At 39.9% G+C, this 26,144-nt stretch overlaps 1 protein-coding gene across 2 annotated transcripts in view; it reads right to left on the bottom strand.

Moving 5' to 3' along the window:
- The window catches only part of GOLGA4 (golgin A4), a 68,478-nt gene extending 44,122 nt beyond the window's left edge, over positions 1-24,356 (bottom strand). For both annotated transcript variants that reach the window (XM_062491645.1, XM_062492517.1), the window contains exons 1-4: positions 24,249-24,356; positions 18,660-18,755; positions 1,840-1,905; positions 391-705 (exon numbers count right to left, since the gene is read on the bottom strand). In XM_062491645.1, the coding sequence (XP_062347629.1) occupies positions 391-705; positions 1,840-1,905; positions 18,660-18,755; positions 24,249-24,335 (564 nt within the window). In that variant the 5' untranslated portion in view covers positions 24,336-24,356. The remainder of the gene's footprint in view (positions 1-390; positions 706-1,839; positions 1,906-18,659; positions 18,756-24,248) is intronic.
- Positions 24,357-26,144: the final 1,788 nt, after the last annotated feature.

Genomic DNA, 26,144 nt, shown 5'->3' with positions numbered 1-26,144 from the left:
TTTCAAGAACAAGTTGCAGAAAAAATATAAATTTGGTGTCATGGGAGTACAAGTCATACTAATCTTTGTAGTGAACTCCATCCCTTGCTAGATGCTTTCAGCTGAAATCTTAATAGGTCTGCTCTGTGTAACCAATTAATTAACCTCTACTGCTGACATCAGAAAATAACTTACAACAAGAGAAAAAGGTTTCCGTGTTTTATTACCAGAAAAACATTTGACCTATCTAGGTCAAAAGTAACTAGACTTAGAATAATTTAACTTCCATGTTAGTTGTAAGTTGAAACATTTGCTCCAAATAGGAAAACAAAAAGATTGTCCACTGCTGCAGTATCTCTCAGCATAATCTCTTTCCCCCTTCTGCCTAGCTAAACCGGTCACATTGCCTACCTCTGAGTATTTTCCCCTATAGTTGCCCAAACTGCGCTCCATTCTACGCAGACGCTGCAGCAACTGCTCTTTGCTGAAGCTGTCCATATTCCCCAGAGGCTCTTCCGTTTCACTTTCAATGTCAGAAGGTGAATCAAAGGTGGGACTGAGGGCTTCCAAGTCTAGTCGATTCAGTGAGTCTCTTGAAGAACTTCGTACTAGGGACTCTTTAGAAGAAGAGCGAAATAGGGTCTCTTTGACCGGGCTTCGAAACAAAGACTCCACGGATGGGACTCGAAGCTGAAGCCTCTGGGCAAAAGACTGACTGTCGCTTGGCTGCAAAAATTCAAAGAAAGTAATTATTTCTGCACTGCTTTTAGGCAGACAGACATACTAAAATCCAGGAAAGAGACCTGACCTGTGCAAAGAAATACTGTTGTCTAACATATGCATGACACCAAATAGCTGCCACTCCCTTAGAAGAACCATCTCCTTGAGATGTGCAGAAAAATCAAGCATGCAACTACTAGGTGTGTGCAATTTCAAATAGCAACTAAATCTAATAAACTACAGCTCTGATTTAAACTTTTAGAAGAATGCATTTCTGTGTAATCTCTCTAAAAAGTGAAGAATGTGTAACTAATATAAATGGTCATTTACTATTGACTCAAACTTGAAAAATATAACTGACCAACTTCTTGATGTTTTACACAGAAGACTGTATTTATCTCGAAGACACAGATACTTTCCTATGATAAAGGGAACAAATTAATGGTAGAAGTCTTTGTATTATAGTTCTAGCAAGCCATCTTGAACAGTCCTTTTCTTATTTTTATTTTAAATGGCTTATTGTTTTTTACATAAAACTAAATTATTGATTTATACAGCTATAGCACTTACTTTATTCTACACCACAAGATCTGTGCTGTGGTAACCTCTACTGTTGGTGCTACAGAAGTGATGCAAAAGCATTACTGCACAATGTTGCCCCTACAATCAAATATAGGGAGGCACGTGCCAGAAGCCACTGCTAATTCCATTTCAGCAAGCTAAATGTTTCCCTGAGACATATTGAAAAATTACCTACATCTTTATCACTAGTGACAATATTTTAAGCTTATCAGGTCTTTTCCTTCAGCTAGAAGGTGGCTTTCCAGACATGCAATAGGTTCTCTACTTTTAAAAGTGAGTTTAATGCTCTGTATCCTATGCTGATGTGAAGCAAGATGCATCTCAATGCTGGCAGTCTGCTAACCAGTCCTTACAAAAAAAAAAGCTCCACACAGCAGTGACAATACTTAATACCAGCTAATGGCATTATACACAAACAAAATACCTGAGCATCCTGACAGGCATGTACTTATCACCCCTACTTCAGCATGAAGACATATACTTGGCACTTAAGCCAATGTAACACAATGACAACACAGCAGTGAAAGAGGAAACAAACCCCCCATGCCCTCCATGTACCTGTGGAGACACAAGTTCACTTCCATTGTTTTCTGTGGGTCCAGGAAGTGGTTGTTTATTCAAGTTCTACAGGAGGTTAAAAAAAAATTAGAAGAAACAGAGTATAAGGACTGTAATTCAATGATTCCTAGAAACAGCATCCGTGCTTTTCTCTTTGCCTGTGTTTTTAGTACTTTCTTTAGAAAGCATATTAAGATGTCTTCATGCAAACAAGCTAGTTCATTAAATTCAAAACAGATTGCTGCAATATGCAGAACTATAAAGCAGCTATGTGTGCATGGATTAGTATGAGACATCTGCAAATACGGACATCTCCAATTAAGTAATTAATAGTGATTATTTATATAACATTTATGGACAAATCAAAAACACACCAAGAGACAAAATTATAGCAAGAAAAATCTAATTGATGACTAGTATTTACAGCCAATATGAGCAAGAGCTGGCTGTAACACCATCTTTCTCTGTTTCAGTGCATTTGGGCAGGGACAGAAATGACCTGGAAAAGAAGTGCTGGTAATAAACTGTTTAAAACTCCAACAAGCATGGGAAGAAAATTGCACTTTCAGAAAACATATCTTACAAAAAGCTTTTGCATTCCCAAAGAAAGGAAAACAAAATACACACACATTAAAAAAATAAAAAACAACAAAACCAGTTAAACAGAAAACAATAGTCTTGAGTTGGTTAGTTTGTTCTGTTTGGGTTCTGGGGGCTCTTTTTATTGGTTTACAGGTTTTATAACAGAGTTTAGAAATTTCTGTTCCTAGCCTGTCTATCCTACTTTTCCTGTGTCCTGTGTTCAAGTTTTTGCTAACCCAGTTCTAATGTCCAAGAAGGATGACCCTGGAAACTACAGGTCTCAGTCTCACTTCATTGACTGGTAAAATTCTGGAGATGATTTTTCTGGGAGTCACTGAAATACAACTGCAAGACAGAGAAGTCCTTGGTCAGAACCAGTAATGGTTCACAAGAGGTCACTCCTGCTTGCCAAATCTGATTTCCTGTTATTAGAAGGTAACACACTGAGCTGACCAAGGGAAGCCACTTGTAATCTTTCTGGATTTCAGTAAAGCTTTTGATACTGTCTCTCACAGGATCCTTCAGCATACATTTGGATAAACACATCATGCAGTGCGTGAGCAGCTGGCTCATGAGTAGGGCTTAAAGGGTTACAGTCAATGGGGTGACATCAGACTGGTGAGCTGTCACTAGTGGGGCTCCACAGGGCTCCATCCTTGGCCCTGTGCTCTTCCTAAATCACTTGAATGCATCTTCATAAACTACTTAAATGCAGGACTTGAAGGTACACTAAGTTTGAAAATGATAATAAATTGGAAGATGCTGTTGGCTCCCTTGAAGGCAGAGAGGCCCTGGAACAGGGGGTCTCAGCAAATTAAAGGGCTGAGTAATCACAAACCATAAGAAGTTCAATGAAGACATGTGCCAAGTTCTGCACTTGGGATGGGCCAACCCTGGATGTACAGACAGACTGGGAAACAAGACACAGGAGAGCAGCACCACACAAAGGGACCTGCAGGTCCTGGCTGATGGAAAGTTGGATATGAGCCAGAAGTGCCCAAACAGCCAGGAAGGCCCAACCATGTTCTGGCTGCATCAGGCATAGCATCACCAGCTGGGCAAGGGAGGGGATTATCCTGCTCTGCTCTGCGCTGGGGCCACCTCACCTCAAGTGCTGGGGGCAGTTCTGGGTGCCACAATATAAGAAAGATCAAAACTATTAGAGAGCATACAAAGAAGGGCTACAAAGATGATGAAGAGCCTTGAGGGGGAGTTAAACAAGCAGCTGAGGTCATTTGGCTTGCTCATCCTGGAGCAGACAGAGGGGAGACTTCATAGCAGCTTACAGCTTCCTCATGAGAGGACGTGGAAGGACAGGAGCTGTGGTGACCAGTGAAAGGACACAAGGAAACAGCATGAAGCTCTGTCAGGGAAGGTTACGTTGGATATTAGAATAAGGTTCTATTCCCAGAGGGTGGTTAGGCACTGGAACAGGCTTCCCAGGTAAGTGGTCACAGCACCACACCTATCCGAGTTCAAGTGATTGGACAACACTTTCAGGAACACGGTGTGATTCTTCAAGTTGTGCTATGCAGGGACAGGAGTTGGACTTGGGTAAATCTTGTGAGTCCCTTCCAACTTAGGGTATTCCATGATTCTACCTTACAAAGATCCAGATGATTTTTTGCTATAGAAATCCAGTCCCACTGAATTAGCAGAATATGCTAGACAGCATCTTGGACATAGGATTGTTTCAAGAGATGTGAAATGCTGAGGCATATCAAACAAACTAGGGGTAAATTCACCTGAGAACAGTGTATCTCTTAACTTTTAATCAAGCTGTACCCTGACTGTTCTATGCTAGCTGCAAAATCTAAGGTGTACATAGAACTGAAATCACAATCACCCTTGTGTATATATATCTCCTACATGATCACGCTCACAGCTTCTACTCTGGATATGCCTATAAGCATATCTAGACATTCATGTGGTAGAGGAATGATTCACTGTAAAAGGGCTTAAAAGAAGTCTGACATGGAACAAATTTGAGGTAGCAAAAAATACCACAGCACAAAGAAAAATCCAGATAGTGAAGGAAACCAGAGAACTGAGCAGTTACCCATGTGCAGACAAAAAAAAAAACAAGCCATACAAGTCTGGATTTGGAAACTGCTTCACCTGGCTTAAAAAAATTCTGCATTTTGCTTCAGAACACTATCCTGTGGCAGTGGATTTGTTCTTAATGGATAACAGTTTTTATGGCTTTTAAACTGAAGCACTTCTACTCTCTGTTCTTGGCCCCATTACCCATTCTTGTTTTTTCTCCTAACAGGAAAAGTTAATAATAAGATAATCCAAATAAAAAAATTAAGTTCTGCTTTATAATTTACAAAACATCTGCTGTGCTACTATAGGACTGACAACAGAGGAAGACAAACACTTTATCAAGACTTCACAGAGTGACTGGGCATTGGAATGGGCTTCCCAGGGAGGTGGTGTTATTACCATCTCTGGAGGTACTTAAGAAAAGATTGGATGTGGCACTAAGTGCCATGGTCTAGTTGATAAAGTGGTGTTAGATTATAGGTTGGACTTGATGATCTCAGAGGTCTTTTCCAACCTACTTAATTCTGTGATTCTGTGACTTTCAAACTAAACACACACACTTCTTTCAAAAATCATGTATTCTGATACACATAATAAAGAGTTAAAGGAAACTATGGAGGGTTTGTGCATGTAATTCATAAGAATAATTTAACATTTAACATCCATTTTAAAACACAAGATTAAGTAGATTTATTAAATTTAATAAGGTTTTTATGACTATAAACCCATGGATGCTGTTCCTTTTTGTGAAGATGGTTAAAAAAGCTGTCATTTTAGGAACTAAAACGATCCTCAAAAATCTAATTTCAAAACTAAACTAATGTTGCCACTTTAATAAGTTTCCTACTCATTATGCAGGCATCTTTGTACACAATCTATGGAAACAAAAGAAGAACCTGTATTTGGGGTTGCGCTTTCGATTGGCATAGATAGTTAAATGGATACACTAGTAATCTTCCATATAAAAAATGGACCACCATAGGTATCTGGCTGCTGCAAGTCTACGTCATTGTGCTCTAGGGCAAAGGATTGTATTTGGGTATCCACACTGAATGGTAAGCATGAATGGAAGTTCTATATATAAGCACAGATCCAAGAGGCTTTGAAAAGCTTAAAAGCCCTAGCCTGTCATAAGCCTGAAGAGAGCTTTCAGCAAAATTAGACTCACAGAGCACAAGCAGCCATTTTCAAACTCTTAAAACCAGCAGTTACATCAGAGTTTCTGGAGACCAATGGAAGTTTTTCCTCCACAAACTCATAACACCCATATCTCTACCCAAAGACAGCTATACTTACAACCTCTAATAAAAACATTGATTTTTTTTATTATGAAGACGTATAAATCAAGAGCTCAGTTTCAATTGGAGCACATTAGGGTGTTCCAGTAACATTTGTGCCACCTTACTTCCCTATTTCTGAAATGCAAAATCATACGTATTTCTCTAAGGTATAAATAGATTAGCAAGCCTGCAAAGTGAAATCTTAAATGTCTGTATATAAAAACATTTTACTGCTTTTAATAGTAATACTTTCTCAAGTATTCTAAAACTGAATAATTATGAAGGGAGAATGGAAGGAAAGCTTAATACATGTTTTATTCCCTTATTTTCCTTTAATTTTTTCTTTTAAAAAAAACCCACTGTGTCCAAGAATATTTTGAACTGTTTCTTCATGCAACAAAACCTTTGCATCTTAGTAAAGAGTTTATACTAACCTTATCTATGCCAAAAAATCCACAGTTAGTCACTTCTCTATCCCATTCACTCTCAGATCGCAATTAAAATACTGTTTTCTTTTAGCAGAGTTAATATGCATTTGTGTGCATTGGTGAAACCTTCCTTTCCAGTATTTTTAGTGTATCTAGATTTTGTAGACATTTATAATGTGGGTATTTCTTTAATATATATTTTTTAATCAGTCATCCTATTCTCTCTAAATTTCCTATCGTTTTCTCCCCCTCCCAACTCCTATTGTGAGTACTGCACTAGAATTTTCACAAAGTTCAGAGATCAAAATGAGTTTTACAGGTAACATATTACTAATACACACTGCTAACACAGTAATAACTGTTACATTACAATTATTTGCATGTATGCAGTCTTGCATATAAATATGCGAGCCAGTAAATACACCACCAAAGTACATACTACAAGATCATATAAATATAACATTGGAGCACTCACACAAACAGGTTATTTGAAATTAATTCTTTTCTGAGATATTTCTATTGTGTAGTGAAAACTCAAAAAGTTTACTTAAATTTGCAGTGAATCTTTAAGTAACAATTGCTTGACCTGGAATATGGTAAGAATAGACGTCCCAAGGACCCCATTTTTATCACCATTTCTGTCCAATCTTGCTTAGCCTGAGAGAGACAAGTGCAACACAATATGGTGTGTTGTGCTATGTCCTGCTTATTAAATTTTGATCCTGTTATAGCGTTCAGTGACTGGTCATTTTAAACCATGAACAGGAAAAGAGCACTTACAAAGTAATCATGAAGTATCACAATGAGCAGGGATTCTAAATATTACTGTGCTTTAAATCACTTATGGACTCAGGAATGCCATGCTTCTGAAGTATGTGAAAAATGTCACTCCTGTCCTGTGCCAATAATAAGAACATGCCTATATCAGAAAGCAGAAGTCTGACTTCCTCCCAATGCCTGCTTCTTTTTTCTTTACTTCTTGCCTCTTCTCACTGAGATTCTCCACTTATATATGGTTAAGACAACATTTCCAGGCAAAGAAACATATATTTAAAGTAAAATCTAATTATTAAAAAAAGACTATTCATCCTCACAATAATAACTGCCAGGTTACCTACTAGAGGTAGATTAATTTGTCTCTATGTGAAATAATTATTTCCTGCTACCATTATTACTAAATCACATGCTACATTTCACTGTATACAGCAAATAGCATATAGGTTTTACCCATAACCAATCCCAATGTTTATTCTATCCATTTATCTTGAAATACATACAGACATACAAAAATATGAAGAGGAAATTTTTATGTAACACACATAAAACTTTTGCAACAGTTATTTGAATTTGTGTATTGTTGCCTGTGTAAGAGAAAAATATGTTAATTTTTTTATGTTACAATGAATTCACATCAAACAGCATACCAGCCCGGAGCGATCAGGTACTACCTCTGTGAAATTTAGTGCAGGGTTAGCAACAAGGTTGTTAAGACAGAGGTCTTTGTGAGAACAAGCCACAAGCAACTAAGTTTGCCTTCTAGTACATTACTCTCCTCCACCTGCTAAAGGCATCACTAAGAGGGGTGGAGAGGACTCACCACACCGTCACTCTGTGGCTTAGGTTGTTTGGTGGGATCCAAAGCAAAGATAGTATACTCAGAGAGAAAAGCAGGTTCTGCTATCATCCCGGCTAACAGCTGTTATTCAATGCAAAAAGGAGGAAAATGAAAATAAATCAAGCAATAAAGAACACGTTGCAAAATTTTACTCCGTTTTTCCATGCTATTAAAAACAAAACAATACAGCAGTTTATGAGACAACAGATATTGACAAAGGGAGGACATAACCAGAAAATATGGTCTAGATCATTTCAGAACAGCCAAAATACAGTTTTGATCATTTAGAACTAAAGAAGCATGCTGTTTAAAAGATCCTAGTTTAGCCCAAGATAAAAACTATGTTTCAGGCATTGCTATTGTAATTTTTTTAACTTCTGTGGATGAGTTGTCTTCATATACCACTGAGCCCTATTTGCTCTCAGTTGTTTATTAACAACTCTTTATTCTAGAAATTCCATCAGTGTTTCATTTATATATAATATAAAATGATTGCTTTTGATGACTTATCTAGTGCTTTTATACACTAGAATTCTGCCTACATTTTTAAAACTTCCTTATAATTTTGTTAAACTACTAGCAGACTATTTCATAAAAATACAATAGTTGAATTTAACCATTTTATCAAGTCAGTATCTAAGAAGAGATATAAATTCCTAGAGGTGAAAACATGAAGCCAAGAGACTGGAATTTGAATTAAAATTGGATATATACATGTAGTATAATGCAATCTAATGCATTTAGGATGCTGTAACTGAGAGAGAAAAATATTCCTTTCATGATTATACTCACATACCTAAGTTCAAGGTTCAACTTCCTTACAGCTTGATATTTCAGCTCAAAAACAAAATGGTTCTGAAATTATGAGAAAAACCCCTCCATCAAGTTACTAAACAGTACATTTAGGAATCTAATACTAATAAAATTTGGAGGTTTTTTGTGATGTTTACATTGATTGGAGTGCAGTAGCAGATCAATTAAATACATTCAAAATTGATAGAGAAAAATATTTTTATGGGTAAGACCTGAAAGGCTACATGACTTTGAATTTATGTTAGACAAACCCTTTAAAATATATGTAAGTGGTAAATGTCCTATAAGAACCATATAGAATAAATAGCCTTAGATTTGCCAATATCTAGTTACGTCCAACAAATTCAGCTGAAATTTCTCACTTTTTAGTTACAACAAGGAAGAGCTGCTAATAAAAAAAATTGTGACATTCCTCAGGCTCCCAATGTTCTTCAGTCCCCCAGAGCCTCAAAACACTGCTGCATTCACTGTGGTAGCAACCACACATTGAGTTTGTTGTCCTCCTCTCACAGCCTGTTAGAAGTATAATTTCTTAAGAATAAACCGTGCAAAAGCTCCTGCTATATATTTGTGTGTGCATATATGTGTATGTATGTGTGTGTATATATGTGTATGTATGCGTGTATATATATGTATATATGGTTTTTTTCTTCCTTTAGCTTTCAGACAAGACAAAAATAAGGAAACTGACAAAACTGACATGTGATAATGGTTCCAGAAAATCTTCATCACGTGCTGATGGACTAGAAGTTCTTCCTCCTCTTGGAAAGGGCATACGCCAATAAAAGAAAAGGCATATACTATGCACATACTGGTGTAAAAACATACAGCAGCAATACTACAAGCAAGCCTGATGGCCTCATGAATTAGAAACATGCAAATTCACAGATAAAATTATTAATTTTTTAAGATAAAAATAACTTTGTATGTTTGGAGAAGACCAGTTAAGAAAATGAAACACAATTTGCAAAGCACTGATAAATGGATTAGGCAAATATTATTAACTAAAAGATTATGAACATTTTCAACATGTAGCATATATTATCTTCAGCTTAATTAAATCACTTTTAATGACATGTCCATCAAGAAGTTCAGGAACCACATTATTATCACTTCACATTAACAGCCTGCTAGTGCTGAAAATACTAAGATGTGACATTTCACCATAGCATTACTTTGCTCAATCCTAATTGCATTATTTAGGACACAAAAAGTTTGCATTAAAAATAATTCCTATTTGATCCCTAACAAGTTCATCCCCCCCAAAAAAGATGGTCTCCCAGTTTGTTCAGTATCTATGAACTGTGCGATTTTCAGCCATCCCCGGAAGTCTATGACCATGTTAGTGCAGCCAGACTCAGGAGGCTCAGACATAAATTCACAAATTTACAAATTCATTCTTTCACAAAATGTTAATTATAAAATCCAAAACATACAGGTAAGATGACAGAACTTTAAGCCATGGCACAAGTTCACTTTAAAAATTCACTCAAACTACCTGGTAGAATGATAGGGATATGCAACCCTGTTTTAAGATGGTAAGAAGATCCAAACTATCCACTGCCTAAAATATGCCAATACATATTACACTTATGATTTTGAGAAAAAGGAAATTGATGCAGCACTGCATGAGTTTCCAGCCATACAACTCCAATGTCTCCAACATAACCAAAAGCTGACACAAAGAGTAGAACATACAGGGATTCTGTGAACCAACCTTGCAAGTAAAGAAGGCACAACAGTACTGAGCACTCTATCAATATGAAATTTCAAAATATTTCCTCTTCAGTAACCAAGATGAGAGTTTCACACTTCAAACAGCTACCAAAGGTAGAATATACTCAGTCATGTCCAAGCCTGATATTTCTTTGACACATTTACAACTGGCTGCATTTGCCCATTAGTGAGTTCATCCTCCACTCTCCAATAATAGGTGAACAACAATGAAAATATTTATGGATTTGCTTACAGTATTTTCATTACTCTGTGTGTTGATTTGGCATGGCCTGTTTTTTCAGAGGTGGGGGAGGGCCACATAAGTAGCTTCTGTGAGAAACTGCTAGAGGCTTCCACCATGTCGGACAGATCCAATCCCTGATGGCTTTGAAGATGGACATGCTGCTGGCCCAAACAGAGAGGTTGGTAATACCTCTGTGATGACATATTGAAGAAGAAAATCAAAACAGAGCACGGGCAGGCTTTTCCAAGGGGCAGCGAGGCATGACTGCGGGGGTCCATCCCAGCACTGCCCATGGCACCACTGTGGCTGCCGCCATCTCGGCATGGCCCACCATGAGCTTTTGCCTGGCCATCAGTAGCCAGCCACACTGCAGGTGGAAGGGCAGGGGCGGCAGCAGCGGCTTCTCCTTCACACCACCCTGCATAAGGAGAGGAATTAAACAACGCCAGCACTGTGGCACCTGCCACTGTAAGTGGCCTGGACAGCAGCAAAAACACAGCAAGCAACTCCCCAACATGGAACCTAGATGAGATTGACCTCCCAGCACTGCAGGATCCTGCAAAAATCTTTGAATTGGTGGAACTTATTGGCAATGGTACCTATGGCCAACAGTTTTTCTTCTAGTCAGAGAAGAGGAAGAGGACATGTGAAGGAAAACAACATGGTGACACCAAAGTGAACAGAAAAAGAAGCAGGGGGAACTGCTCCAAGCGTTGGAGCTGAGATTCCTCTGCAGGCTGTGGTGAGGACTATGGTGAAGCAGGCTGCCCCCCTGCAGCCCATGAGGTCCCCAAAAAATACAGAGATCCACTCACAGCCAGTAAGAGAAGTACCCACACTGGAGCAGGTGAATCACAGAGAAAGCTGTGATCCAGTGGGAGACCCAAATGGAGAGAGAGGGCCCCTTCTTCCAGAGATAAGAGAAGGAGGGCCCTTGCTTCCAAACTAGAACAGACAGTCCTTAAAGTACTGCACCCCATGGATGAATGACCCACATCAAAGCAATTTTAGAGAGACTGTTTGCCCACGGGAGGGAGCCACATTGCAGCAATTTTGGCAGGACTGCTGCTTATAAGATTGGAGCCACACTGGAGGAGTTCACAGAGAACCGTCTCCCATGGGAGAGACCCCACAGCATAGCAGAGAAAAGACTTCCCTCCCTGAGCAACAGAAAAAATATCTCGGGTGATGAACTAACCAAAACCCCTGTCTCCCTGCGCTGTCAGGGAAAGAGGGAGGGGCTGGGGGAGAAAGGTGTTTTGAAAGCTTATTTTATGTCTCATTATCCTTCTCTGACCGTTAATAATACATTTACCTTATACCTATTTTGCCCTTAGAGTGTTTTCTCCCAGTCTTTATCTCAACTCATGAACCCTTAATTAATTTCATTTCCCTCTCCTCTGCCCAACTGTAACAAGAGAGAGTGAGTGAAAGGCTTTCTTTAGTGCCTGGCATCTGGCCAATGTCAAACCATGACACACTGACAGCCCATAACCTGCTACATATTTAGTTAAATTACAGGCAGAGCCCTAGTGAGTCCTAGTCCTAGTCTAGTGAGTCCTGTAATTATGCTACTTAATGCTTTCTAGTATTCCCAATCTGGTTTTATCTGCACTTTTCTTTTTTTTTTTAACCATCTATTCAATATAACTTTAAGAACTAAATGTCTAGCTAACTGTGGGGTGGGGATGTTAGGGAAAGGATTATTAAAAATCACCAAAAAAAATTATTTACCTTTGCCTGCACACAGGCAAGAAGCAACCTGTTAGTCAGCCAACATTAAATAGTATTACCACAGAGGATTCTTGTGCTTCAGGATTTGTCTCAAAATCCACTCTGAATTATCTTAATAGCTTCAGAAACATTAAATACATCTGGTGCTAAACTGTCTAATGCATCACTAGCAGCATATCAGCACGAGGCTGGTATTGCGATCAATAAAACTAGACAAGCTAGAATCAACTGAGATGAAGCATACCATAAACAGAAGATGCAAAGATGCAGGTCATTCTTTAACCTTTTCTAATCCTAAGAATCCTATCTCATCATACTTGAAGCTTGCTATAGAAATCCTACTAAGATCTTTCAACACTTTGTTTCAAACATACTCTGGGGGAAGTGGCTAATACACCTAAAGGCTGTGCTGCCATTTAGCAGGACCTTGATAGGGTGGAGAATTGGCACAGAGAAAACTAATGAAGTTCAACAAGGGGACTGCACCTGGAAAAGACCAACCTCAAGTATCAGTACAGCTTAGGGGATGACCTACTAGAGAGCACCTCTGCAGAGAAGGACCTTGGAATCTTGGTGGAGCCACAAGCTGACCATGAGCCAGCAGTGCCCTTGCAGCTAGGAGGGTCAGTGGTATTCTGGGGTACATCAGGAAGACTCTGCCCAGCAGGTTGAGGGAGGTGATTCTCCCCCTCTATTCATCCCTAGTAAGACAACATCTGGAGTGCTGTGTGGAGTTCTGGGCTCCTCAGTACAAGAAAGATAAGGAGCTACTAGAGATGATCCAGCAGAAAGCCACTAAGATAATTAGGGGTCTGGAGCACTTTTCTCACAAGGAGAGACTGCAGGATTTGAGTCTATTCAGTCTAAAGAGAAGACAGAGAAGGAATCTAATCAATACATACAAATATCCCAAAGAAGGTTGTCAAGAGGATGATGCTATACTTTTCAGTGGTGGCCAGCAACAGGACAAGGAGTAATGGCCATAAACTAAACCACAGGAAGTTCCACCTCAACTTCTTTAGAGAAAGAACTTCTTTACACTTAGGGCAACAGAACACTGAAACAGGCTTCCCAGTGAGGACATAGAGTGTCCATCTCTGGAGACATTCAAAACCTACCTGGACACACTCCTTTCCTGTGCAACCTCCTCTAGGTGACCCTGCCTTGGAATAGGGTTGGACTACATGATCTCCAGAGGTTCCTTCCAATCCTACCAATTCTGTGATACTCCAGGGTAAATCATCTCCTTAGCCCACACTGACCCACACTGAATCTCAAGCACCAGATTTATAGGCTGAAAGCTGTTGAGGACTACAAATAGTACAGGTAGCTCAGTGTACAGCTGCACTGCAAGCTACAGGTTGTGTCCTGGGTGGGGGGAAATGGCTGAAACCTCCAGCAATGAGCCCTTTGCCCAATAAAAGGCATAGACTTGCCATGCCAGCTGGATGGTACCCAGTCACTCAGAGACTCCGAAGAGCCCAATGAACAGTGAGAAGACCCTGGATCAAATATCACCATTAAACAGGCACACAGAATGAAGGCCAGGCATTCCTTCGTTCAGGGTCCCTACCAGGAGACACCCAACTCAATCTCTCATTATACTGCTGTACCATGATAAAAATTCTTAAAGGAAGCAGAGTGTAGAACTCTATGGGAAACCTTGGGTCAAGGCAGTAAGAGAAACTTGTCCAACATGTGAGTCTCAAGAAACTTGTCTCTGTGTGAGTGTGTAGGGAGTCACGTGGGGCACCCGTCAGCCCATTGGAGCTGCTTGTGGTGAAGGGGTTTCAGTCCCACAACAAAAGCACGGGGTGGTGAAAGTGCGATTGCCAGAGTGGCTCCTGGGTGGTCAAACAGGCAGGTTTCCTTAACAGGCTGTGACACTACTGATTTTTTGTCACAATACTTAACTCTTACTCTGTTTTCCTGCCAGTAAAATCCTTCTGAGCAACAAATGTTTCTACCTTGGATAATGAGGTAATGAGGTAAAATGGTTGATGAAGCCAAACACCAGATGACATTACCTTCGGTATTATCAAAGGACACATAAAGTTTCTGTTTGAATAACCTTTGTATTTTCAACATTCTGAACAGTTTTTGTAGCACTCAAGTTTGGCCTAAGTGAAGCAGCCTTAACTGATCTTTAAGGACTTTCTGAACTCCAGAAATGACTGTGTTCTTGAAAATCCATACATCTTGTCAGCAAAGTGCATCATGGCATACCTGTATTTGTAGCGTGTTAACACTTAAAAGTTCCTATAATTGTACATGAGCAGCTTTGCTATGTTATATAGCAGCACAGCAAGACAGAGTGAAGAGGATGGGACTACAAAATTTGACTAAGAGAAAAGCCACCGTTTCCTCACCTACTTGAAGTAGCTAGAAGATGTCAGCTATCAATTTAAAGGTTTAGTTTCAACTCTTACTTAAAAAAAAATCATTCCCCAGAGTAAAATAAATAAACAAATTCAGTTATTTGTCCCAGGTGGCGAAAGTCGGGAAAAAAAGCTGTGAATAATTCAGTAATTTTCTTATTTACAGAATATCTGTTTATAAAAAGCTTTGTGAAATTTGCAAAATAATATTTTATGCCTCATCCCTACTGTGACCAGGGAATATGAAAAACTGAAGAGCTAAAATTTCAAGGGTTTCTCTCTGTAATTAAACAAGCCCCAGAATCTAGGAGAGCAGATCTGCACTTTCAGAAAGCTGTGGTACAGAAATCAAATAGATCTTTTCTAGTTTTCTTTTTATTTTGATGAACAATCTAAGAGTGTTGGTTTATTTATCAGAAGTTGTAAAATACAAGTTTAGATTCAAACTAGCTTATGCAGCCTCCAAAATTTAGTCCTAAATATCAGAAAGGAAAAAATACAGATATGTTTGAACTACTATCACCTTTGCATATCAATACCTATTTAGAAGTACTTCAAATTAAGTATAAGAATACAGCAAAGACACAGGAATAACAAAGGTATTGAAAGAATACTATTTCACCTTTACTTGTTGCGCTTTATTAATAGCCAATGCTAGAGAAACATTTCAACTAATTTAGTAACACAGTCATTATATACCACTAAAGTGAGACTGGAAAGTACCTTGGCTAAGTATCTTTAGGTCTAAGAGCTATATATTGTGCTCTGCTGTCACTTCCATAACACTCATTAGGATGTCAGTGACATGTGAATGCATGACTGGTAGGTCACCCACAGCAATCTATCAGATGCTTGCTGCAAATAGACTGAAAATGAACTAGCACTGGCTTTGTTATCTTCTGCAGTTGGGCCTTATATACTCATAAATAAGGATATAGTAGGACAAAAAGAACATTTTTAACTTACAGGAACTATAGTGAATACTATTTATGTATTTCACCTCAAACTCTGTTCAAAAGTTAATGTGGTAAATTTGAAAAGTTTATGGTAAGTTTTGAGCACTATTCTCCCCTAGAAAAGACTGAACTCACCAAGTAAACACACTTTAATAGTCTAGGGCTGTATCAAACAGCAGCATACCAACTCAGAAAGGATTAGATATGCAAATTGTCTGACAAAGTTCTGTGGAAGTAGTTTTACCTCATAGTGTTATCATATTTTATGAGCTACTTGCAATAAGAGAATACAGAATTAGTCAGATGTCTGCTTTTTCCTGTACACACACACAAAAAAAATTGAGGCTTTCTATAACACTGCTATCAGATATTATATAAGAATCAGATATTCAATAAAATACAAGCTGAAGAGGAAAGCTAGCATGAAAAAGAAACTTGCCTGGTATTCCATAAATGGAGTATACCAGTTGTAGGTTTATTTTAAACTGACAGAATCTGGTAATTTTGAAATACTAAAATATTTTTTAAATCTTATCATTGTAGGGTATAAAGCAAGAATGTTGGCACATAAGTTTTATTATAATTCTTCGATCAGACTAATGATGTAATTTACAACTGTAACTAATTCTGAAATTGTTTTTATTATAAAAACATTCTGAGAATAAACCAAAGATTCTATATGTAATACTTGCAACTTTAATACTATGGAAGTAAAAATACAAAATCCTGATCTATTTAAAGACATATTAAAACATAGCTCATGGAGGAGGATACAAAATATACAAAACAAAAATGAAACACTAATTTTGCTTAGCTTTCTAAATGTACTAAAATGGTTAGCAATTATTCATGTACTGCAAAAATGTTTTAGGATACAATATTCCTCAACCAAATATCTTCAATGTATTCAATGTTGTTCAACAGTTCACTGTAATGCCACTGCCATTGACACCTGCACACAGAGCAACTGCCTGGTCAAATGAGAACACTATAAAAAAATGCCCTCCAAAAGATATAATGCATTCATATAATCAGGGCATGTATTTTCAGTGACAATATGCAACATCTGCATCTTATCTAAGCATACTGCTGCTGAACTGAATTTTACAAAAATCTCATCCAACAGATTTCAAAGATGATTTGCTTTTAATCATACTGCCAACATTTATGAAAACTTTTTTGAGAAAATAAATTTCTTGTTTTAATAATTTAAACTTAGTTTTTCGTAAAATTTTCCGTTTGATATAAAACCTGTCCTTACAAAAAAAAAAAAAAAAAAAAAGAGGTTTTCATCCCCTTAGGACTTCACTAATTCCTGAATTTCTAATTAAAGGATGCATTTCACAAGTAAAACTGTTATGGCAGCTCCCCTAAAACCAAGGATAACTCTAAATCGGAAGGTACTTTAGTACCTCTGTTTCCACTCTTAATCTTATTCCTCCTTCTGCCTCTCTGGTCATTCCAGTCTAACCAGTCTATTTAGAGACTCATGTCCTTCCAATGAAACTTGGCACGTGCTATGAGGAATCTTTTTCTTCTCTTGTTTGTCTGGAACAGCACTCTGAAAACGGAGCTCGCTGGGGACAACACGTTTCTAATGAAGTAAAAGTAGTTCTCAATAGAAATCATGAAGAAAACCTTGGCCAAATGAGTTCTTCTGCACATTATACAATGAAATTTTTAAAAAAGAGGGGAATCAACTGTCAGTACCAACTCATTCCTTCTAGGCCACAGTAGTAGTTCTCATGTGGCCATATGTTACTTCTATACCCTGTATTAAGATCAGAAAACTCTCCTAATTGAAAAACTCAGTAATTTATCCTGGGTGACACTGTTTGCTAACATTCAGGAGCACCAGTTAACAGAAAATCTTTTTCTAAGAAGAGAGGGAATTCATTACAGACATATATACATACATCTCACAGCAGTAAAAATCAGCATTTATTAGAAAATATCAAAATACAAAACAAAACCATGAGGTACTTCCCCTTCAATTTCTATTACTGCAGGAAGCAAACTGCCAAGCTGTAATCACTGACAGCATTCATAATGAAATCTATTAAAAATTTCAGGTATAGTTGATTATCTCTTAAAGAAAACATGGCATTAAAAATTAAAGTGGATTGTTCCACTGCAAGAAAGCACATCATATTTTGTGGAAAAACAAAGCAACTGAATTTTCTGTCTAGAACACAATATTTCCTCTGAAAAAGTTCACAGAATCACAGAAGCATCCTTCTTTATGCTACCAACCTATGTCCATGCTTACTAAGTCAGGGAAATGTTTTATTTCTATTTGTTGCCTTTTTTTTTTAAATAAAGCTGCTCCAAAACAGCCATAGTATTTAATATGAAACAAGGTAAATGCAGATTATCTTCTTTGTTTGCTTTATTATGCAAGTCAAGGTTACCCATCATCCCAGTAATGATTTTAATGATATTTTATGACTCATAATTTAGAGTCAGTTTTGTTTGTTGTCTAGCTTTTGGAGGGTTTTTTTTGGGGGGGGTGGGGGGGCAAGGACAGCTGGGTTGGTTTTTAGTTTGGGGGCAGGGGAGAGAAGAAGTGGGGTGGGGGAAATAACTTTGAATTTGATACTTATTACTGACATGGTTAGAAACAATCAAAAATATTCTGTATAAACCTTTTGGATCATCCCCCTCAAATTACCTGGATTCACTTAGCTTTTCAACCAAAGTGGGACAAAAAAGTTATTCTCTCCAAATATATCTTGTGTCCCACTACCTCATTGAGCTCAGTTCACGAGTAAGATTTTTAAGACTTGAAGACTTCAAACATTTCCTAATCTGGAGCTTAATCACTACAGCTTAAAGTTTTTTTTTTATTACTATTAAACACTTTGGTATTTAACCTAAAAAACAGACTATTCATATCTATAAATACACAGAAAATAGTGAGATTGAGAATATATTGAGAATAAATTGAGAAATAAAAAAAAATGCAATGAAGGACATAAAGTTAGACTTTTTTAAGCTGAAAAACAGAGAAAACCAGTTCTCAACTGACCTCTTTGTCTGGTGTTAAAGTGCCTTCATCATTCTGATCTGTAAATGAAGTTGTACTGCTTCTGGTGCCAGTTGATGGAGGAGATTTGGAAGGGACCTACAGAGAGATCATGTATCAGAGAGATATCAACAGCAATACTATTAACTCCAGAACTAATTATTTTGTATGATAATTTACTTTAAGAATTACTAACTATATCATCTCAGTAAAGCCTAGTCTAGATCTTCTTAAAGAAAACAACTGTCTGTGACAAATTCTACCTTACCACAAAGTCCCCAGAGCAAAATGTGTCATAAATCAGACACAGAACAAACAAACAAAAAAAATCGGTTATTTTGATCATTTCTGACTATGGTCCTCTTAGACCATATTTGAAAAACAAGCCTCCTCATATTTCAGGAACATATTACAGTTGCTTAAGTTTTAAAAGTTTAGTGATTTGCAGGGATTCAAGCATTTACAAGTGGAACAGAATCTGATCAACAATTTAGAAAATTAACAACAAAAAATGACACCAAAAGATTTAGAAATGTTAAATTTATAACACTTATAAAATTGAATCTAAGCAATGAAAAAGGCACAAGAAATTGCTATTTTCTGATGTCAATATGTTCCTGTTGTTCCTATCAGAACTGAACATCAATCGACAGAAATTTTTCAACTTCATTTAAACTGAGGTTCTAAAAAGTCACACCAACTCAAACCAACTACCTTGCCAGCCTCATAATGCAAACTTCAAATATAAAATTTCAGTATAAATTTAATGAGTCGTAAAGTATCAATAAGCAGACCTATACAAAAGAAAGTAAATAGCAAGATTTCTAATTAGGTATTTCAAGAGGCTGGAAGGATTTCGTATTCAAAATATTTCAGGCATGTGGTGGGGGAAGAGGAAGGTCAGGCCTTGCTTTGATGAGGTGATGCTCTGCTGCACACACCCCATTCCTGTGAGCCTGTATCACAGTCTTGCAGTGGCTGCCAATACCTGGCACACAGAGGAAATGTGCCACACTCCACCCCTGGAGCCCAAGTCCAGGCCCAGAGTGGTCAGATGATCAGAAGTTCCACCTGGCAGAAGGGCACAGGGACACTTAACCCAGGATATAAGGCAAGCACATGCATGTTTTAACCTTATCTCCTCTTGAAATTTCTATCAGCTGAACACTGCTGGAAGCAGGAGTGATAGCTATAACTGTTCTTTTCTATATCAAAATTATTTTAAAATCAGTCATAGCTACAGGTCTGACAGTGCAGACTAATGTTCCAACTTGAAAATACTACTCAAAAGTCACACAGCTTACCTAATACCAAATGAAAATAACTATTCATCATGAAAGCTTCATGTACTGTTGAAAACAATCTTACCAAAGCATTCATAGGGTTTATAACAATACCACTCTATTCATGCTGACAACCTACTCTTCTTTTACTCCTACGGTCAGTCTTACGCAAGGATTTTAAAGAAGATGATTTAGAAATCAATTTCCTTCTGTTTGATGAGGGCCAGAAACATTCAAGGATACTATAACTGCTTAGAAGCAGTATCAATATATCTCTTCACCCTAGCCTTAATGGTCCTAGAATTCTTACTGCTGCATTCAGACTTCTTGTCAATTTACAGTCATTTCAGTGGCACTAAGCTTTGCAGCACAAATATTCATTGATCTTATGCATAAACAGAAAGAGCTGGAACAGGATAGTATAGTTAAATAGGAAGGGATCAACTGTCTGACCAGCTCAGGGCTGACCAAAGTTAAGGCAGGCTTTAAGGGCACTGTCCAAATGCCTCTTCAACACTGACAGGCATGGTCAGGGAAGGTATCCACCACCTCTCCAGGAAGCCTATTCCAGGTTTTGGCCACCCTCTGCGTTATGAAGCATTTCCTTATGTTAAATCCAAATCTCCCATGACAGACACAGTTTGAGTTATTCCTGCATGTCCTGGCACTATGTAGCAGGGAGAAGAATTCAGCACTTCCCTATTTCCCCTCCTCAGGAAACTGTAGGCAGCAATGAGAGGTCAACCCTCAGCCTCCTCCTCTCCAAAGCAGACAAGCCCAGTGCCCTCAGCTGCTCCCCAGAGCACATTCCTGCCAGCCCCTCCCCTGCTTTGGTGCCCTTCTCAGGACACCTTCAAGTGCCTTCACATCCTTTTTAAATGGTGGGGCCCAGCACTGCACACAGTACTGGAGGTGAGGCTGCACCAGTGCTAAATTCAGTGGCATAATCACCACTCTTGGCTGGCTGGTGATGCTGTGTTTGATGCACCCCAGGATGAGATTTGCCCCCTTGGCTGCCAGGGCACACACGCTGCTGATCCCAGTGAGCTTCCTGCCAACCAGCATTCCCAAACCCCTTTCTGCAGGGCTGCTCTCCAGCCACTCCTCTCCCAGTTTGGACTCATGTCTGGGCTTACTCCATCCCAGGTGCAGAATCCAGCATTTGGTTGGTCTTGTTCTGTTTCATGTCATTGGTGACTGCTCAATACTCCAGTTAATCCAGATCCCTCTGCAAGGCAAAGCCTCTTGTCCCATGGGAGAGTCAGCAGCACTTCCCAGTTTGGTATCATCACCCAATTATCTGTGCATTCAACTGCAGGCTCCAGCTCACTGATGAAGAGACAGAACAGAGCTCTGTCTAGAACTGAACCCTGAGGAACACCACTGGTAGCTAACTGGTCACCAGCCAGATGTCCTGTTTGCTGCAACAGTTTAAGCCCTGCTCTTCAACCAGTTCTTCACCCAGTGCACTGCATACCTGCTCATCCCACTGTTGGAAAACTTGTCTGGAAGAATGCTGGGAAGAACAGTACCAAAAGCCTTTATAAAACCCAGAAAAACTACATCCACCACCTTCCCTTCATGTACCAGGCAGGTGAACTTACTGCAGAAGGCTTTTTAAACAGGATTCTCCCTTTGTGAACCCACGTTGACTGTATCTGATGATTGCATTGTTCCTTAAATGTCTTTCAACGGCATCCAGTATGATCTCCTTAATAATTTTTCCAGGTCCTGAGGTTAACTCTGTAGTTTCCTGCATATTCCCTCATGCCCCCTCTGTAACCCAGAATAACACTGGCTAGCTCCCAGTCAGCAGGGACCTTCCCAGATTCCCAGGATGATTGAGAGGGGTCCTACTGTAACATCTGCTAGCTCCTTTAGTACCCTAGATTCAATCCCATAGGCCACATGAACTTATGAACATTCATTCAACTGACACAATGTGTCTCTTAAAATTTCAGTGTTCACAAATGGAAAGTGAATGTTCCTGCAGTCATGATCCTCTGACTCAGGACCAGGCAGCCCAAGGTCTGCCAATACTATTAAAGACTGAGGCAAAGAAGCTACTGAGTGTCTCCATTTTTCCTTCATCGCTATTTGACAGGTGGCAATCTTGGACAAGTATCAGTTCAGAACACCTGTAACTGCAAGAGCGCTTTTTTCCTCCCTGCCAGCAGTCAGAAAGGGATGTGTTGCTCAGACTGTGAGGGGCAGGTGCTCTCAATCTGACAGGTGACATCAGTCAGCTAACCATTCATATGAAAGAGCAAGGCCTACAAAGACCTCCTCAGCAAGAAGTGTTACACTTAAGAAATTTGACTGGAAGTAATGCATTTTAAGGACCTGAATTACTAAAAGTAAAGGAAAAAAGCATATTGCACTTTTTTTCCAAGACTTCAGTATACTTTATAAACCTCAAAACCTCACTTCCTCCTCCTTTACAGAATCTGTTTACAAATGAGATACAAAAAGTGAGAAGACAAACCTATTTTACTTCTAAGATCAGATTAAACTATTTCTCCCTAGCGTTACTTGAGAACAACTGAAGACTAAGAAACTTTGCGAGACAACTATTTTACATGAAAATAAAAATGTGTTGAATTTTTTGCTTCTGCCTTTCCATTTATCAACCCTTGAGTTACATGATCTGCTCTGTCCACAGTACAGCAGACTAGGTCTATAGACTAGGCATAATTTCTCATAAGCTCTCATATCAGGTCTCAGGGTATTTGTCAATCTTAATTCTTCAAGGCCAGATAAAGACTAAAGTATATTACACTGTTGGGTATGCACATAAGCCCATATCTATTTAGTAGGATGATTTTCAGCAAGTAACAACTCTTGAACACATGCACAGAGTATCCTTGAACCAAGTGGATTAGTAAGTGGATACTGTGTGAAAGGTATCATAATTTAGCTGCTGCATATTGAAAACAGCAAACTGCAGCTCCATCTCTTTTACACTGCACTGAAAGTTCACCACGTATGGCAATTAACACAGTATTTTAAACTGCAACTAACAAAAATGTACTTCGCTAACTAGAAAAGGCACAAATTAATGCTATGGAAGGCCTTAAATAAGACTCAACAAGCTATACAAAACTTCACAATAGATCCATTTCCAAAAATCTTACCTCCGTTTCACAGATGAGTGATTCAAAGAATAGAACGTAACTGTCAGCAGTTTTGAAACCATGGTCTAATACTGAGACTATGCGGTGCCAAATCTCCCAGTGGTTCAAATTACACTCAGATCAAGCCCAGGCAACTAATCACTTATTTGCCAAATTAACTAAATTATTTGTCTGTAGCTTAACATTCACAGGATTCAGAATTTATATCAGTTTTTATATTTTTAGATTCCAAGACACATATGCTACTTAACCCAGCAATGAGACACAGGCAGACATTATCAACAGACTTTGCCATTAGGAAGTTAACTTGCTGAAGTCTTTCTACCCAAAATTTGCGAAGTGAGAGTTTATTCCACTTTGACACGTGCATGAAATCATCACAACATTTTTTGACCACTTTCACTTAGATAGATACTCTCCATACATGTCCAATCTACTGTGTATTATTATCACGTAAAAACAGCTTTTTCTACAATACATTTATAATAACTTAGTGAAAGTACATGCAAAGGAAAATGGCCAATTAAATTATGATTAAAACAAATAAATGAGCACCTTGTTCTCAGATTTATACTATATTCTCAACTAATCTACAGTTAAAAAAAAATGCAACAATAAGACTGAGGTAAGCAAACCAGCCCTGTAAAAGATGCTAACAGAAGGGACGTACAGAACTGAAAGAACAAACATTAGGAGGAGAGACAAGGATAACTAGGGAACTCAATGCTGGATTGTCATTCAGTGCACGTGAAAGTATCATTACTTTAAATGCTAAGGAAGAAAGACATTTCTGTTTAATTCTGTTTGATGTCCAGGCAAGACATCGTTTTTACATTCCGCCACAAGACAGCTTTTGTGAAGTGGCCAAAACGAAGCAGGGTCTCTGGCAGGAGGCGGATCGGTAACAAACTTAGATGACGAAGTTCTAGCGAAGCCGCCCCGCGCTGACAGCGACGCGGAGAGCGATTCCCGCCGGCCGACCGACCCCGGAGCCTTCGGTCGGCCCGGCCCGCGCGACGCGACCCTCCCGCGGCGGCGGGGCCGGTCCGCCCGACCCCCGGGACGCCAAGGCCTCCCCGGGCGAGGCGCGGCCCTGCCCGGCCGGGTGCGAGGCGGTCACAAGCGCCCACAACGGTCCGGCGGACACGTCTGCCAGCGGCCCCTCCCCGCCGTACCTGCGCCGGGAGGGAGCCCGCACGTCCCCCCGCTCCGCGCGGCAGCACCTGCTCCTCGCTGATCTTCTGCTTCAGCTTCTTGAACATGGTGGTGGGAGGGAGAAGGGGGTGAGGGTACGGATTCCGGGCCGGCCGGTCAGGCGGCGAGGGGCGCGCAGGGGGCGGTGGAACCGATCTCCCCCCGCCCCGGCCCGCGGAGCCGCCGCCGCTCCGCCCTCGGCCCCCCCTCCGCGGGGCACAGGCAGCCGCGGCCGCTGCGCCTGCGCAGCCAACGTGGAGCCGAGCGCTCCGGCCGGCACGGTGCGCGGCGAGGCACAAACTTCCGAACGCGGTGCCCGGCGCTGCTCCTCCCTCAACGCGGGCGGAGGTGCGGCCCTGGGCTCCAGGACTGCGGCGGGGCGGAGCGGCGCTGCCTGGCCTCACTTGCTCCATCTCTCCCGGCGGGCGACGGAGGCGGTGCCGTCCTGGGAATGGAGCGGGCGGAGGAGTGACCTGTGTCAGTCAGTGACCTGACCAGTGCTTCTGCCCGGAGGCAGGAAAAACAAAGCGGGAAAAGCTACCGCCTCGCTGCGCCTTTCCGCCGCCGTAGCCGTGTGATTCCGCACCTTAAACCCCGCCAGGGAGACGGCTGATCTGCCAGAACGCTGAGCCTGAGGGTCCTTAAGCCCTCCCGTGAGAGTCCTCCTCAGTCGGGCAGCGATAGTGTCGAGGACAAGCTTTCACAAGCCGAAGAATCGGGCAGCAAGGCAGCAAAAAGGTGCTCGGCTCTTAGGCTTGTGAAAGCTTCCGACTGAAAAACGCCCAGAAGTCGCTTTTTGAAACTGCCCGGAAACCTATCTGCTCATAACTAAGTCGCGACGTTTTCCTTTAGTCCACTCTGAAACCTTCTGTTTGTAAACCTGAGATACACTGTTACAACACTGAAGTACCACTGAAGCTGGAAAGGCAGTGTTTGCTACTGTTGTTGTTGCTACTGTCTCCACGAAACGAGGGCGGAAAAGTTCTTGTCTGTTTAAGCTTTAAACCTCTGGCTTTAGATCCCTCGTTGGATGACGTTTGTGTGATCAGTCCTGCGAGTGTAGATGCAGAGGGCTGTCAGCAGCAGCCAGCATTCATCCTCCAAGGATGGGACAATTTTCAAACTTACTGTGTTGACAGTGACACTGTATGAAGGCTAAAAAATACATGGTGCTGTTTGCAGGAAAACGATGAACCATGTGGTCTTCTGTAAAGCTTCCTACTAAGGAGGCTGTATGCAGTAATCACAAATGCCCAGAAATGTTCACTGAAATACATTCCTGAAATCGCCAAGTAATTCGAAGGGGGGAAAAGTGGGTAGGAGATTATTTTCCCATTTGTTATTACACTTTGTTGTTTAAAAAATAATCAATATATATCTACAGTAAAAGTAAACTGCTGGTTTTCCTAGGTTTTTTGACTACATGTTTAAACAAAAATATTTTTAGCAATCTATTTAGTTGTAGATAAACTGTGACTGGTAGTGACCCTTTTGTTTGAGTGCTCCTGTTAAGACTACTATGCATACTTCAGACGACAGCAGTGACTTGCACACTCTACTGATTTTTGGTGAGAACAACTGATTACTTCAAATACCTTAAAAAAGTTAGTCTGAGCCTACAGGCTGTGATAGCCAGGTAAGTATCTTGAAGATTTGTAGGGTATCTTTTCTGTAGCTTGAAACAGAGGTGTAGGGAAAAGTCTCTAGGACTAAAAGGACAAAACCATCTGAACAGCAGTCCATGAGGAAATGAGATAAAATGGGCAATTAAGTTTATTGCATCCATAAAAATTAAACATTTTCTACTTCAGTGAGGTAGCTTCTGTTTCCTCCTAATATGACATGCAGCAGCACGGCAGTAAAATTCAGAGGTTATC

This window comes from Cinclus cinclus, chromosome 1 (genome assembly GCF_963662255.1).
Source record: "Cinclus cinclus chromosome 1, bCinCin1.1, whole genome shotgun sequence".
Lineage (NCBI taxonomy): Eukaryota > Metazoa > Chordata > Aves > Passeriformes > Cinclidae > Cinclus > Cinclus cinclus.
Note: the sequence above shows the minus strand (reverse complement) of the source record. Positions and strands in the feature narration are given on the sequence as shown.